Genomic DNA, 16,544 nt, shown 5'->3' on the forward strand with positions numbered 1-16,544 from the left:
ATGGTCAAATTCCCCTTGCCTGCTCCCTCTAAGCTGACACTGGCTTTTTCTCAGAGCCCCAGAGGTTAGAGGGGATCTAAGGAGCTCCAGAGCCATGATGATGAAAAGACTGCTTCTCACCTGGCCAACAGCACGACCAGGGGAGTGCAGAGCTTGGTCCTGGCAAGCAGCCGAGGCCACCGTCTGCACTGCCAAGCACACCTGTTTTACAGGTGGGGAAGGCTGATGCTCAGAGAGAGAGAGAGTAGCTTTCCGGGGTCACCTGGTTTGTGTGTGGCTGGGCCTAGAACTTAGATTGACCAAGATTCTCTTAAAATGCTGGCATTCCTTCCACGAGGGCACACTGTCGCTCTGCCCATTGAGATGACACCCTGAGCCCTGCTTAAGTGGCAGTCCCTTGACCCAAAGCATCTGGCAAAAAGTGGGTGGCTAAAAGTGGCAGAAAGCCTCCCAGAGCACAGGGAGGTCACTTGGCCAGGCCTGGGAGAAGTCTGAAGCCAACAGTGCAGGCCCTGGTGCAGGGCTGGAGACCCAGGCTGAGCAGTGGGAGCCCCTGGACGGCAGTACTCGATCCCGAAAATGGAGGGCATGATGAGTGCAGAGAAGGTGAGAGCCTCGTGGGGGCATCCACAGAAGTATAGACAATAAATGAGAAAAACAGTGTCCAGGAACACAGGACCGGACATCGAGCCAACCTCGACAGCGACCTCATCACCTTCCTGGGGGAAGGGAGGAACAAACGAGTCCGGAGCGAGCCTCCGGTCGGGGGGTAGGCCCACAGCCGGCCAGTGGGAATGCCCCACCTTGGCTCCGAGAAGTGGCTTTGTTAGACAGGGGAGTCTGCTTCCTCAAGTTGGGGCCTCTGATGGTGATCTTAAAGGGGGAAGCTGCTGTGTATGAAAAAAGGAGTCTGTTTGAACGATATGCAGGAAGCGCCTCCAAGTCTGGGGCCTGCCTCTGCCCCCATCTGTCTCCAGGCTTCGCTTCAGCACCAGGCCTCGGGGCCTCGGTCGGGAGCTGGAGTCAGCTCGCCTCCTTACCGCACCTGAATGGGGCCGGGCCTCGGCCAGTCAGGGCTGAGCTGGGGCACACCCACCCTCAGCGGGCAGTGAGGCTTTGGTGGTGCTGGGAGAGACAACAGCCCTAGGAGACGGTCCCCTCTGTACCACCAGCCCGCAGCTGGGTGACAACCCTGCTATGAACTTGCTGTGTGACACTGGGCAAGTGCCTTCCCTTTTCCAGGCTCCCTTCTTCCTCTGAGGAAGGAGCAGTACAGCAGACGATCAGAAATGTCGCCCTCAACTTGGTAAGGAAGGAAGAACCACCCAGCCCAGCAATACTGTGCTATCTGCCTTGCAGATGGTAGGCACACTGTGAGAACAACTGACCCACTGCGTCTGGGCCTGGATCCTGCAGGTGAGCGAGGGCTGGAATGCCGTCACCTCCAGATATGCAGACTGCATCCTATGGGAGCAGTCACTCAAGCAGGGCTGAGACTGCTGAAGGACGCGGTGGAGGGGACGGAGGTCGGATGGCAGCTCCTCCCTGCATCCCGTGGGTTTGGGAAGGGGGCTGCCCAGCGCTGCCCAGGCACAGCCCAGGCTCTGCCCTCACACCCTCAGCCCCGCCTGCCAGGGCCCTGATGAGCAGGTCTATGGGGACACCACGAGTGCCCCTGACCACCCACCCACCCGCCCACCCACCAGGTCTGGCCCATGGACCTGGCTGCCCCAAGGCTGGAACACTCATGCAACTCCTCTGCAGGAAACTGAGTCAGCAGGCTCCCATCCCCTTTCGTGTTCCCTCCGATCCTCCCCTTGGCCTTTCTCCTACCTCAGCCAGGGCTGCAGCTTGCCTGACCTCTACTCTCCTGTTCTCTGTAGCCTGAGCAACCCACGCAGCACAACGCTCTTGGCTTTGGCTTTCCAAAGAAATCCACAAGGAAGAGATTTCCAAACATCCCCATTTCCAAACACTGGATAAATAAGTAGCATGTGTTGGGAGGCCATGCCTCACCTCCCAGCTGTGCAACCTTGAGACAAGTCACTTAACAACTCTGGGCTTCAGTTTCTGCCTCAGAAAGATGGAACGCTAACATCCGCCCTTCCTCTTACCAACACACTTTATAAACTACCGCTTCATGTCTTATCATCAAAATATTCTGATTCAGAAAGAGGTCATCTTGGAAAAGGTCTCAAAGCCCTTACTATCTGGCATGAGCGGGCACTCCCCAGGTGGCCTTGATCTCCGATGACCCGCCAGCAGGAGTCTTGAGAAAACATGCCGTGCGTGTTCAGGCCACTGTGCTTAGAACGTTCCTTAAAACACACGGTTCTGGGACACGGCGATGCAAGGGCGGACTGTGGCCATGCCGACGGGCCAGACGGAACAGGAGAGATACTGTCGCAGCACAGCATCTCACACCCACTTGTGGCTCGCTCACTTTACGGCCCCTCCTTGGCAGACTCTCTCTCCCCAAGCTTGGCTCTCTCACCTCCCGTGGTGCCTGGCCACTTCCCTATAATCCAGTCCAATAAAAGCTTAGGGGAGGCAAAGACATGTTTGCATGAGCCCGAGAGGTGCCTAAGCAGGGAAATGTAGAAGCTGGGCCGAGGCAACTAAACAAAAAACCAAAAAACCCCGATAATTTCATATAGCGTGTGTCAAATGTACACAGAGATAAACTTGAGGGTGACGAGAGCCGGAAGCTTCCCTTCACTTACGGGGATTTGCCAGCTCAGCGCCCAGGATGGGGAGCCCCAGTGAACACGGGCTCCCACAAGGCTTCTGGGGGCAGTTGGGTTAACTGGGTCAGCCTGACCGTTCTCCTGCAGGGAATACAAGTCAGCGCTGGGCACGCAGAAGATGAGGTTATGGAATCTGAAAAGCTGCTGATAGAGGGGAGTGATTACCCTGGGTAACCCTGCTACCCCCACGGCGGGATAATCTGGGGACAGAGCGAGGGGCAACTTCTCAACCCGCATTCCCTGATCCTGACAAATCATACACACCCAGAAAGTGCCCACTCCAGGGTGGAAATCTGTTATGGAAAAGTGGAGGAAACGCCGAGCGGGGAGACCTTTTCCCTGAGTTTCAGCCTCGTGGTGGGACCTGTCACTTCTACTGGTGACAAGGGCCCTGTATGTGTGCTGGGGGCGGGCAGGTCTCCAGTGCTGCCTGCTCCCTGGGCACCTGGGCTGAGCTGTGTCTGGGGAGGCGAGTGAGGTCACCTGCTGGCTCCCACTGGTGTGTGGTGGCTGTCATACCTAGAACAACATGCCTTGGCCTGGTGCCGCTAGGCCTGTCCCTCTTCTCCGTTCTCCCCACCACTCTCCCCGGCCCAGCTGGCCTCTGGTTCTCGCTCCGTTCCCCACACTCCATGCCTGCTCAGCCCGACTGGCCCCTTTTCAGAGAGGCCTTCCCTAGCCACACTGTCCCTCCTCCCCTGCTGTCCGCGCCGTTCACCTCCGGCCTTGCACTTCTCAAACTCTGCGAGTCCTCTCCTGCTTCCCTTGTGACTGTCTCTCCTACATGTGAGCCCCGAGGGGGTGGGCTTTGTTCAAAGGATACCGTCATCTCTGGGCCCCAGCCTGGCACTTGGTCAACTACGCAATATGATTTCGGGACGACCAATCACTGGAGACAGGCCATACTGGGGTCTGAGTAGTGTGTGCTCCCCTGGTCCCCTAGTGTTCGAACCCGGAAAAGTGGCATTTGTGTGGTGCTTATGAACAGACCCAGAGCAGACTGGTTTGCTCCTCCAAAGGGGAAGGCAGGCATGATTCTCTGGCAATTCAGTGGGATTTCCAAAGTCACCACTGTACCATATTTTTTTGCTCAGAAATAATTGTCTAAGGAAAATGATCTCTGGAGGAGTTTGGGACAGGATAGACCCACAAAGGCAATGTGCGGTCAGAGTGACCGGCCCAACCTGAGCAGGTGGAGATGAGGCAGAGGAGTGCCCAGAGCACACTGCCTGACCTAGCCACCTGGCAGCCAGCCCCAGGGACTGGCAGCCGGCAGCTCTCGGTGCTGACAGCCCTTGGAAACCTCCTTAACAACAGCCCACAAAGATCTGGCTAAAGGAAAGAGCAATTCCAGCTCCTGGACACATCTTCCCCGCCACACTGCTCCCGCAGCCAGGGTCACTGCTTCCGAGTACCACTACTCTCAGGTCCTGCTCCCGCCCACCAAATTCTGATAGCTCCACCCACTGCTGCCAAACTTCCACCTTCTCCATCAGCTCTCACCTGAAGCAGCCATATACCTGCCTTGCTGTCTCAGCCCCAACGAGCCCAGATCTCTACCTAGCACCCCACTCACCTGGAACTGGAGTTCCCTCCCTCTCTGCCTCTCTGCCCCTCCTCTCCCTCCAGGCCCCAGCTCAACGCATCCAACTCCTGCACGTACCTTCCCTAGCAGCACGAGGCTCTCCACCCTGCACCTGCCCCTGGAATACCGGCACTGCGCCAGGCAACAGAGCCACTGGGGCGGCCCAGGTGGGCGACTCCTCTCCCAGCCTTGCATGAAGCCCCCTGCCTCATAAGGGCACTGTCCCTGGGTCACCAACAGAAACTGGATTTCTGTCTCCATCTCTTTTTCCTCTCCTAGCCTGGGGCAAGGACAGCTGCCTGAGCAAGGGCTGCAGGGGTGCGACTCTGGTCCTCAGCACTCCCTCCTGCCTCCACCCCCCTGCAGGAAGCTCCCTGCTCATCTTACTCCCCTCAGAGACCCTCTAGCACTGCCGAGTGGAATCCACTTTCTGTCAGGCGGGAAAACCAAGGCCCCGCGAGGGAGACTGGCCTGTGGGGGGCCTCAAGGTCAAACTGTGGCAGCGCTGCCCCAGTCCAGCCGTCCTACCCGACTCCCGGGTACTGAGTCCTCAGAGTGTGCCAGGCCCAGAGCTAAGCACAGAATTCCTTTTGAATCAGCGTATACCTACAGCTGTGGGGACAATTATCCCCATTTTGCAGATAAAGAAACTGATGTTCAGAGGACCCAGGGTCACCAGGAAGTACAAAGTCGATATTAAAACCAGGCTTACCTCGCCTGACTGGGCGGTGGCGCAGTGGATAGAGCGTCGGACTGGGATGAGGAAGGACCCAGGTTCGAGACTCCAAGGTCGCCAGCTTAAGCGTGGGCTCATCTGGTTTGAGCAAAGCTCACCAGCTTAGACCCAAGGTCGCTGGCTTGAGCAAGGGGTTACTCGGTCTGCTGAAGGCCCACAGTCAAGGCACATATGAGAAAGCAATCAATGAACAACTAAGGTGTCGCAATGCATAACGAAAAAAACTAATGATTGATGCTTCTCATCTCTCCATTCCTGTCTGTCCCTGTCTATCCCTCTCTCTGTCTCTGTAAAAAAAAACCAAAAAAACCCCCAGGCTTACCTCAGTTGGAGCCCATGTTTTTCATTGCAATCTCCTTCTCAAAACAATCTGTGGCCTGGGGTGGATAAAGCTGGTGAAGGGCCCACGGCTGGATCAAGTGCTCACTCTGCCCCTGGGTTTATGCTCTATGGACCTTTCCCTGCCCGCTGGCTCCGTGAAGTGGATAACAAGTGCACACCAAAGACAGTCTTGGACCAGAATTGACTTTGGAATTGCTGGTTAGGCTGCTGTAGCAGGAACATACATGTGCTGCACGTGAAGAAATGTTGTCAGAGACCCAGGCCTTCTGATGGCTGAAGAGGACCTCATGGAGGCCAGTCACCTCATCCAAACGGGGCTGGCTCACTGGAACCAAACTCTTAAAAGGCTGTTGCAGAGCTAAGAGTGTTAGTTCACTGATCTGCAATGCAGATTGCAATAAGCCTGCCTTTATTGGAATGCCTAGCCTGTCTTTATTGGAATGTCTCTTTTCTGGGGTAACTTGGCAGTCTGAATTAGCAAGCAGATGGTTCCTTAAGCACATAAACTAAGCAAAAAGACATAGGAGATATTCATAATCTACTTAAAACAACAGAAAGTGTGCAAAACTACCTCAGCCTCATGTTACAGTCTATGCCTTCAGTACTCAGAATGCTCACATCCATTCGAGTCTAAGCCCCATCAAAGTAGGACCCTTACGGGCATATACCCAATCTGCACAGGGCCTTGGACAAAGGAGGTATTTGAGAATTATGTGGAAACAGAAATTAAGTGACCCCAACTTACAGCACACAAACCAAGTGTTCAGACTCCTGATTCTTGGTTTTCTCCACTACACACACAGAGCAAATACAAGCAAAACAGTTTTAGTCAGTGTTTTGGGCTACCTTACCCCTCTAGAGCTCCTTTCTTTAAAACCTGCCTTCCAACAGCCACCACTGAAGAAGCTGGCTAGGGCCCTAGCTGGGTAGCTGTTAGAATGTCGTCCCGATACACCAGATTGTGGGTTTGATTCCCAGACAGGGCACATACAAGAATCAACCAATGAGTGCCCGACCTGTGGTGGTGCAGTGGATAAGGCATCGACCTGGAACACTGAAGTCGCCTGTTTGAAACCCTGGGTTTGCCCGGTCAAGACACATATGGGAGTTGGTGCTTTCTGCTCCTTCCCCCTTCTCCCTCTCTCTTTCTTCTCTAAAATGAAGAAATAAAGTCTTTAAAAAATTTTTTAAGCCTGACCAGGCGGTGGCGCAGTGGACAGAGCGACGGACTGGGATGCGGAAGACCCAGGTTCGAGACCCCGAGGTCACCAGCTTGAGCGCGGGCTCATCTGGTTTAGGCAAAAGCTCACCAGCTTGAGCCCAACGTCGCTGGCTCAAGCAAGGGGTTACTTGGTCTGCTGAAGGCCCACGGTCAAGGCACATTAAAAAAAAATTGTTTTTTTTTAAATCAACCAAAGAATGCATAAATAAGTGGAACAACAAATCAATGTTAATGTTTCTCCCTCTCTCTAAAAATCAATAAATAAAAAATCTTACAAAAACGTTGGCTAGTAAGCCATATTTATACCCCGTGACACTTCTCCTGGACACAGCTGATTGGCCCAGGGCTGAATACCTGATGTAAGGTCTGTCAATCTATTGGTTGGCCAGGAACCAATCAGAGTCAAACATCAAATTTTGAACTCAGAGAACCAGAGATCATTGTCAATTGGTGGTGGTTATCTCCACTGAAAGTCAGAGTCTAGTCCTGACAAACCAACAGCAGGAGAACAGGCTGCTGTTATGAGTGAACAGGAAGAGAAGGATGACTGATGTGTAGATAGAAGAAGTTCGAAGCTGGGCTTTAAATCCACATGGTGCCCGAGAGGGGCAGACAGGAGTAGCTGCTCTTGTGTTGACTACTTTCTGGTTCCCAGTCCCATGAGGCTGTGATATACTTCCCACCCTTGGGTTTGATGAGATTTTCCTGCATTCTTTCAATAATCTTCATTAATCCTTTCAATAATGAGCAAGTCAAAGTAGATGTCTGTCCAAGGCTTAGTTTTTTCACCTGTCTAATTTCTTACCTGGGTGAACCAGTGGAGCTCGAAATTCCTTGCTAGCACAAGGCTTTGATCATAGATTCCATAGTTATGTGCCTCCAAGGAAGTATAAGAACTATCAGTGTTATCACTCCAGAACCAGGAAAGAAGCAAAGACTCAGAAGGAAAGCTGAGGCAGGAAAAGAATGAGCCTCTGTTGACTCATCTCCCCACACCCGCCCTTGGCTCCTGGTCCTGAGGAGGAAACAATCTTCGAAGGTTGCATACAGCTATGCTCAACTCAGAACCAAGAGCAACTGGGACGCTGCCGTCGTCACTGCTCTGCCAGAACTTAGACCAGATTATGACTGCTGGGAGGTGAAGCCAATGTAGTCTTTGAGGCCTAAGAATGTCTCCCTCAGGAAGCATTTCAGGCACCACTTTTTGTGTCAAGACAAGACAACAATGGCAGGTGCATGCTCTGCTGGTTGGTAAAGCCAATAGAGCTGTTGCATCTTTCTGCTGGATTTGTTCGTCAATGGAGAAAAAGAGTCATCTCCAGGCTGGGCTCCAGGCCCATTGCTTGATCAAAAATGCTTCCCCTGAAGCCACTCAGGTTTCACGTTGGCTGTCTTTGACTTTTGTCCACCCCTGTTCCCTAGAATAGGCTTGTCCTCAGAGCTGAGCGCACATCCTCCTCTGCTAATTCTCTCAGCTGTCGCTTATCCTCGAGTTCAAAGAAACAATGAACAGGAAGTCCCACTGCCTATGAGCACCAGGTTGGAAGGAGGGACACAGAGGCATCCTTCTCCAGCAACACGCCAGGGAAGCCCTGCAGTCATCCCAACCGGCCCTCGCTTCCCTGACCCACAGTATCAGCAGTTCGGGGACAGTCCTACCCAGGATCAGCCCCTCTCACTCTCCCCCTGCATGCTCTGTAGAGGGACAGAGTTCAGCTACTGGACTCTAGGGGAATGACTTAACCTGTTACTTTAGCCGCAAAGTGGTTCAAGTACCTTCTACTTCGTGGGGTCTTTCCATGACTGCAGTAAAATGACACATGTGAAGTACATGGCCTAAAACTGGATTTGATTGTTGACTGACTCCCAGTTGCCTTCCAGACACATCTCTCTCTCTTTAGACCAGTAAGATAATAGAGCACTGGTGGCTATGGTCCCAGGCAGAGGGCTCGGAAGAGCAGGGGAAGCCAGAGGTGGCCGGATCCCTCTATGGACACTCTACTCAAGGGACTTCCAGTCCAGTGAGAACGGGAACACAGGCAGGGTCCTGGCTCCCAGTGGGCAAGGCCAGGCCCTGGGGGGTGGGACTGGTGCTAACTGGGACTACTGAGTGAAAATGCCTCAACATACCCACCAAGCCCCAAGGTCAAAGGCATCACAACTGGGTCTTTGTTTTAGAGTTCAAAAGCCTTACACATCACTCCTTACAAAGCTAGTTTACAGGATGTACAACATACCCCCCTACCACCACCACCACCAGACATCTAGTTTCCTAGAACTGGGAAACTGCCCACCCAAGGATCTGAAGTTCAGCCCTCTTCCTTTCTCCCCTCCATCCACTTAGTTTCTCTGGTTAAGCTGGCTGCCCAGTCCAGACCTCCTGGTTTTCAATGGCAGTGGGTCTGCACAGTGAACACAGCCCTCACTGCAAACGTCTGCCGCCGGGGAGCCATTTCCCTCAAGGGTAAAGGTACGAAACTCCCAGAGAAGTGGGGAAGCCACTTCCGGAAGGCTCTCCCCACCTGACTCCCAGGGCTCTATGGAGTCTCTCGGCCACGGAGCTGAGACGAGGGAGAGGGCTCAGCGAGGTCATCCTCTTCAGGCCCTGCTTCCCAGCTGCCACCAGTTACCTCCAATTTCCAGAAGGAACAACTGAGGGGCCCGAAGCCACCCAGCCAGTAGCTGGGGGGAGGAATCCTGCTTGCAGGGACAGCAGCTCCCGCAGAGGGCTGCCAGGCGAGGTTCTGGGGACTCAGGCTGCCCGTGCCCGCTCGGCCATCGAGCTCCTCAGAAGAGGAGGTGCCTCTATGCCTTTTCCGGGCCTAACACGGAACCCCCAACTTGTCAAGAATCTTCCTCCTGCACTGGAGGCCGGACTCCACATGGTCCCAGGGGCCTGGATGCGGGATGGGAAGGTAGAGGACACACCCGTCCCTGGGAATCAGGGAGTCTTTATATAGCAGGCTTTCTTTTGTTTGGGATCTTGTCTTGAGCCATCCTGGCCAGTGGCTGGTACCCACTCCTCCTGCTGCTCCAAGGCAGGGAGGTGGCAGAAGGGTCCCTACGCTAGAACTCTGCTTCTGAGCAGACTTGACCTTATACGGAGGAGTGGGCCCGCCTTCCTTCGGAACAAGTTCCAAAACAAACATCTCTCTCTGTCCTCAGCTGGTGTCTCCAATCCACCAGTACAGATCCCCTCCGCTGGGTACTATGGGTTTCCAGAGCTAGGTCCTGTGACAACACAGCTTCCCTGGGGGGGCTGGGAGCTGGGGCTGATACTGGGAAAAAGGCTAAAGGTAAAGCTGTGCAGGAAGGAGACCCATGTAGGCTCCTGGGGTGAAGGACCCAGGCCTTATGCTGGGGACGTGGCTCTGCCAAGGGGACTGCTGCTGTCGACCTTGGCAGTGACTCCAGGCACACAGGCAGAGCCTGACTGCTCTGAGAAGGGAACAGACTCTGAAGACCCCAAACCCAGGGGGGCCATGAGTCAGACCTACATTGGCAGCGCAGCCTAAGCTCCCTTCCCCAGGAGGCCTGCTGGGATTTTCTTAGCATCTCTGTAGCTAGTTGCGGCCCACAAGCCTAGGAATCAGGGGTGCAGGAACATTCCTGTTCTGTTCTGCTTTTAACCTCAGATGACTCACTTCCCCTCAAATCTTCTGAGTGTCAGTTAATCTATAAAATGGGCACAGTCATCCTTTGGCCTGCCGTCCTTTCAGCGCTCAAAGTATTGGAAGGGAAATGAGTGGGACAGGAAAAGGCGAACCGCCCCTCCCCTCCAGAGTATCCTCTCAGCACAGCCCGCAGAGGTTCCTGGCCAGGGGCCTTCCCTTGCGACAAACCCAAATCGAAACAGAACACCCCAGGAACCAACTCAAGCCCAGCAGACCCTGGACAAGCTGCCGATGAATGTCCTGGGCCAGAGTCAACCCCGGCCCTGCTGGCGGCCACAGGGGCCTGCACCTCCAACTGGCCCTCTCTCTCCACCTACAGAGACTCCTGCTGCCAAGGGCACCAAGGCTCTCAGGTGTACCCGGCAAGAACCTGGGAACCAGCAGTGCCCTGGACAGCCCCGGACAAGACAAAGCTCAGCTCCCAATGACAGGATGACTGCTGCAGGACCCTCCCTGGCCCCAGGACCTGGCTCCATCCTCCTGTCTGGGCCCTCTTCCCAGGTCCTGGCAGCCTCCAGCTCGGCAGGGGGCAGTCAGCTCACTGCCCAGACACCAGCCAACCCCCACAGGCCTGGCCTTTTCTCAGACAGCATGCCAGGGACCCAAGGGCCCTAGACCCCACAGGGATGTCGTGGCCTGCCTTCCCCTACCCCTGCCTGGACCTTGGCTTCTACTCTGGCCCCGTAGGGGAAAGCTGCTGCAGGGTGCGCCTGAGCTGGAGCCACCTTCCCAAGGGGCCCAAGAGGGCACAGGGCTCCTAAACGTGGGCTGGACAGTCACACCCACACTGCCACCCCAGCCCTGCATTAACACAAGCCGGTTAATCACTCCGAGCGGTAGAGACATTCTTCTACCACCAGGCAAACTGCTGGCCTGCAGCCCAAACCAACAGGGGAAACTTCAGCCTCCTCAGCCCTCTCCCTGCCAGATGCAAATAACGTATAGTTGCAGAGGTGGGGGAGGAGGAAGGGAACAAAAACCAGCCGTCCATCCAAGGAGCCGGGCTTGGAACCCCGAGGGGGAAGGCCAGGGCACTCACCGCTTTCGTTCTTCTCGATGACATCCACCACCTCCCCGGCCTGGAGACTCAGCTCCGAGTTCTCCTGCTTCTTATAGTTGGACACCACCACGTACTGTTCCAGGATCATGGGCTCGGCGCTGGTGTCGGCACCTGGTGAGGGCAGAAAGCACGCGGTGAGCCAGCGGCCAGCCATGGCCCCGCGGCCAGGGCGCCCCCTGTCCATCGGCCTCGGCGGAGGCTGCTCGGTCGCCAGCGCCGCTCCAAGGGGCCGCCTGCAGCCAGGGTTCGCAGCTCGCTGGGCCCCAAGGCCAGGCCATATAGCAAGGCCCCGCACGGCCCGCTGCACCGCGGGGGCCAGGGGACATGGGGAGCCAGGGGCAGAGGGGGGGTGGGGGCAGGAGAGAGGCAGACGGAGACCGAGGTCAAGGAAACTCGGAGGAAGAGCCTGCTGCTGCGACGCGTTAGTCACAGCCCGGCCTGAGAGAGGCAGAGGAGAGGCCCGGGGCAGACAGGGTCTCTCCGGACCCCTCGGCGACAGGGGCGTGAGGAGAGGGCTGCGGGTGGGCGGCCCATGAGGGCTGGGGCCCAGGCTGAGCGGAGCGCAGCGGAGAGAAAGGCAAGGCGGGAGGAGGTTCCTGCCTGTCCCCGGGCCCCTGGAAACCCAGAGAAAGAGAATCGGTAGTCCTCCCCTCAGGAGGGAGAGGGAGAGAGCGGGAGAGACCGGTCCACAGCCCAGGCCCAGGCGAGAAGTCAAGAGGGTTTGAGGCCGCCAATCACTGGGGTTTACTCGCAACCCTTAAATAGAAACACATGAGACCCATCGAATGAGGAGCCGGGGGTGGAGGCAGGGGAGGGGGAGGAGGGCCGAGACTGTTTACTTGAAACCCAAGAAGAAAGCCCAAGGCAGGCCAGCCCAGCCCACCGCCCCCCCCCCGCCCCCCTCCCCGCCAGCTTTTCCTGAAGTTCGGCTCCTTGCCTGCCTCTGCGGCTCACCAGGGTGCTGCCATTCGAGCCCTGGGCCTGGCACCCAGAGCAGCCTCGGGTCGGCTCTCCCAGACCGGCTTCCAGAGAGGGCACTGGTCCGGCCTGGCTGCCGCCCACTGGCCACGCGGAGACTGCCTCAGTCTCCCTCTGCCTCTACTGGTCGAGGTGTGTGCTCAGGCGCCCAGAAGCCCTTTTCTGGCAGTTTCGTGGAGCTCGAGGGGTCAGAAGGTGGGTAGGTGGGGTCAGAGGTGCAAGAGGGCAGGCTCCCAAAGAGCAAGCACCCTCTCTGGCCTCAGCCACAGGACCAGAGCAACAACATTCACTTAGCTAGCGCCGAACTAGAAGGTGGACAGATTGGGTGCCCCTCTCTGCTTACTGGCTGTGTAGCACTGACCATGCTGCTTAAACCTCTCTGTGCTCCACTAGTACCATCACCATCACCAAGATGAAGGTGGGGACGAAACACCTAAGACGTGACATGCCCTGCAAGGAGCACAGAGGATCCACAAGCCGGAGACCCACTGGTCACCTCCCACAGGAGGCCCTCCCAGACCAAAACGAATTCCCAGTACCCTTCTTGAACTACGCTGTACACCAGGGGTCCCCAAACTTTTTACACAGGGGGCCAGTTCACTGTCCCTCAGACCGTTGGAGGGCCGGACTATAAAAAAAACTATGAACAAATTCCTATGCACACTGCACATATCTTATTTTAAAGTAAAAAAACAAAACGGGAACAAATACAATATTTAAAATAAAGAACAAGTAAATTTAAATCAACAGACTGACCAGTATTTCCATGGGAACTAGGCTCCTCTCACTGACCACCAATGAAAGAGGTGCCCCTTCCAGAAGTGCGGCGGGGGCCGGATAAACGGCCTCAGGGGGCAGCATGTGGCCTGCGGGCCGTAGTTTGGGGACCCCTGCTGTACACTCTATACTGTACATCTGCCAATCTCCTGAAGGCTGCAGGCTCCATCCCACCAATCTGCCTATAGGAACAGTTGAGGGTTCCCAGGCTCCACACAGCCCCCTGGTGCTTCAGCCTATAGCCACGTTCCCTATATCCTCAAGTTTGATTTGGCTGATGCTCTGTGTCAGGCACATACGCTGTCCCACGTTACCCTAACAACAACCCTCATCCCTTCCCATCTCCCCAAAGACCACTCAGAAAAGCCCAGGGGCTTGTTCCCATCCACAGAGCTGCTGAGGAGGGAACCAAATTCACTGTGTTTTAGGTTCAAACCCATTGCTCCTTCAATTACAGAACTGCCTCTGGTTTCTGTTTCTAGACATCCCGTTCTTCTAGCACCATGATCCTCAACTTGGTCCCCCCAAATCACTCGGGGAGCTTTTAAAGAATGTAGGTGCCTGGGTCCCACCTCCAGAGAGCCAGAGTTAATTGGTCTGGGGTGTTTTTTAAACACCTCATCTTCCCCCGTGGTCATGTACAGGCAGGGGTGAGAAGCGCTGCTTAGATCTTTGGGTCTTTTCAGTCGAGGATCTATCTAAGTGAGGGCAGGGAGCCATGGAGGGGAAAGAAACTCACTGGCCCTGACAGTGCTCTCCCCTGAGGCGTGGACCCTGCAACCCCAGCTCAGCGCTTTGGAGACCCAGGAGAGACCCTACCCCAGCTGAGCCCACCACATGCATACGCACAGGCCAGGGAGCCCCTCCAAAGCAGGATTGTATTTCAGGCAGGAAAGAAACCAACAGCTGGGCAGCAGGGCCAGCCTGGCTCTGCACCCAGACGCGGTCGGCTTCTGCACCTGCCCCTGCCAGCAGGATGGAGGCAGAGCTGGGCACGGTGCTCACGGAGACTACCTCCCCTGTGGCCCCCGGAGGGACATCAGTGCCTCTGTGGCGAAGAGCACTTCTTAAGTGCACCCAGCACCAAAAGGGGTTCCCTTTCCAGTTTGTGGGGAAAATATAAACAGAAGAGGAGTTCCCCAGCAACAGATTAGAGAGCTTCCAAATCCTGAGAGCACTGGAGTGGACAGAGTGAACCGTGAGCCTTGTTAGCGCTCACTCGTGGGCCGTACTATGCCAAGTGCTGACCGCGTCATCTTGCTGTCTGGTTTTGATCTCACAACAACCCTATGCGGTAGGTCTTATTACAGCCCCATTTTACACACAGGCAAACTGAGGCTCAGGAGAGTGAGTGATTTTCCTAAGGTCATCTGGCTGAGGCTGAACCCAAGCCCACCTGACACCGGCGTTAGTGTTCTGAACTTCTGCTCTGTGCCCGGCCGACAGAGAGTCTGATTGCTGGTTCCCAGGAAAGGACCCTGCTTCATTCTACCCCCAGGCACCTGGCACGTGGTTGGAGCTGAATAAGGACTGGAGTGTGGGTTCCTTGTTGACTCCTGCTACATGTACTCAGCAGACCACCATGCCCACTTAGGTGGTTGGCACTCAGTGTGAAATGAATGAACAGGCAGACAGATGAACGAAGTGACTTAATGGTCTGTTCTGAGCCAATACAGACAATCAGGCAGGGCCTCACTTCTGAAATCTGGGGAAACTAGACAAGTACACTGCAGAAGGGAGAAAGGGGAGACGGGAAACAGAGGCACAGAGGAGCAGGCAGCCAGAGCTGCCAGAGAGGACAAGCAGGGGTGCTGGGAATGAAGAGACATCAGCTCATTTTAACGCAAGCCAAGGAAATCTGAGACAGATTTCAAAGAGGGGAAAAATCTACATACTCCTTCCCCCCAGCCCCTTGGAATATTGGCCCAGGCCTTCTGAGGACTGACACTCTGGGTCCAGGGAGAAGAGTCAAGGACATGTCCCCCAGGCATTCCAGAGCACAGAAGACGGGCAGTGGCACATCTCAAAGGCTGCTCGCAAGGCTGGGACAGATGGACGCACGGACACTCTGTCCTCCTGGCTGCCCTGCCCTCCCCCAGCACATGCAGACCCCCAGCTAGCTCACTCTGGCATCTGCCCCTGAGGGTGTTGCCTGCCCAGGGCCGTCAGGGTGGGCGTGAGCTGGGAGCAGGTATCCGATGAAAAACCTTTCTACAGGCTGGCCGGTGGGTGACGTCATCCCGGAGGCTGGATCCCCTCCCAGCCAAGGCCTGGAAAAGCAGGGGCTGAAGGAGTTGGCCCTAGCGAGGGGGAGGGGTGGCGGAGGGAGACTTCTGTCTTTAGATGGCAAGGGTTTGGCAGGGGCATGGGGAAGGGTGGATCCTTCTAGAGAGGAGAGCCCCTCCCAGGTTGGAAGAAGGCTTTGCAAGAGTCCCGTCCAGGGCCGGGCCCTTGTGCGGTCCCCAGAGCCTCTGGCTCCGTTTGTGGGGGCTCTGGGCGCTCGCTGGTGCGCGGCCCCACCCCTGCCTCACACCTGCACTCCTCCAGCTACCACCTGGATGGACCCCTGGCTCCTGCCTGGTCCTGGCTGCCAACTTAAACTTCTAAACGAGGCTTTCGCCAAGTCAGTCTCCTGCTCTAACACCTTCAGGTCCCTGTGGCCTATAGAATAAAGGCTAAATTCAAGTTCGGTCTTTCCTGACAATCTGAGCTCCCCAAGTTCCCTGACATACAATCCTCCTGTTCCAGGCAGCACTCATCATTCCACAGGTATGTTCTGGCACCACCGGGCCAGCCGCTCTGTTCTATGCAGGTTCTTCTTCCCGAGCCTTTGCTGTAGCTGTTCCCACTGCCTGGGACGCCTTCCTTTCTACCAACCCCCATTCTCCCCAACCACCGCTGCCCTCCGGGAGTCGCCGGATCATACTCGCCACAGCGCTCGCCCCTGTCCTGTACTGAACTTGTCCTGGGGCGCTGCTGCCTAACCAAGAGTCTCCCTGCAAAGAACAGATGCCTCAGGACTGGTGCGAAGAACAGATGCCCCAGGACTGGTTCCACAGGACGCGGCACTGGAGACAATAATTGCCTGAGATTTCTGACACAAAGGCATAAAATTGGAGTCTGAGGGTCCAAGGTCCAGTCCTGCATTGCCCCTACCAGCTCTGTGACCCTGGGGAGGACAAGTAGCCTCTCTGAGCTTTAGCTTCCTCACCGGTAAACAGGAGCCTCATGGACTGTTCCCAGCATGGTATGAGGTGACAGGGTTAATGCCCTACGTAAACTGTACCAGGGGTCTCCAAACTTTTTACACAGGGGGCCAGTTCACTGTCCCTCAGACCATTGGAGGGCTGCCAAATACAGTGGTCCTCTCACTGACCACCAATGAAAGAGGTGCCCCTTCCAGAAATGCAGCGGGGGCTGGAT

The 16,544-nt window shown here is 55.8% G+C and overlaps 1 protein-coding gene across 5 annotated transcripts in view; it reads right to left on the reverse strand.

Moving 5' to 3' along the window:
* Positions 1 to 16,544, reverse strand: part of SH3PXD2A (SH3 and PX domains 2A) — a 251,755-nt gene that overhangs the window by 43,932 nt on the left and 191,279 nt on the right. For all 5 annotated transcript variants that reach the window (XM_066240342.1, XM_066240340.1, XM_066240341.1 and 2 more), the window contains one exon: positions 11,346 to 11,477. In XM_066240342.1, the coding sequence (XP_066096439.1) occupies positions 11,346 to 11,477 (132 nt within the window). The remainder of the gene's footprint in view (positions 1 to 11,345; positions 11,478 to 16,544) is intronic.

Source organism: Saccopteryx bilineata, chromosome 7 (genome assembly GCF_036850765.1).
Source record: "Saccopteryx bilineata isolate mSacBil1 chromosome 7, mSacBil1_pri_phased_curated, whole genome shotgun sequence".
NCBI lineage: Eukaryota > Metazoa > Chordata > Mammalia > Chiroptera > Emballonuridae > Saccopteryx > Saccopteryx bilineata.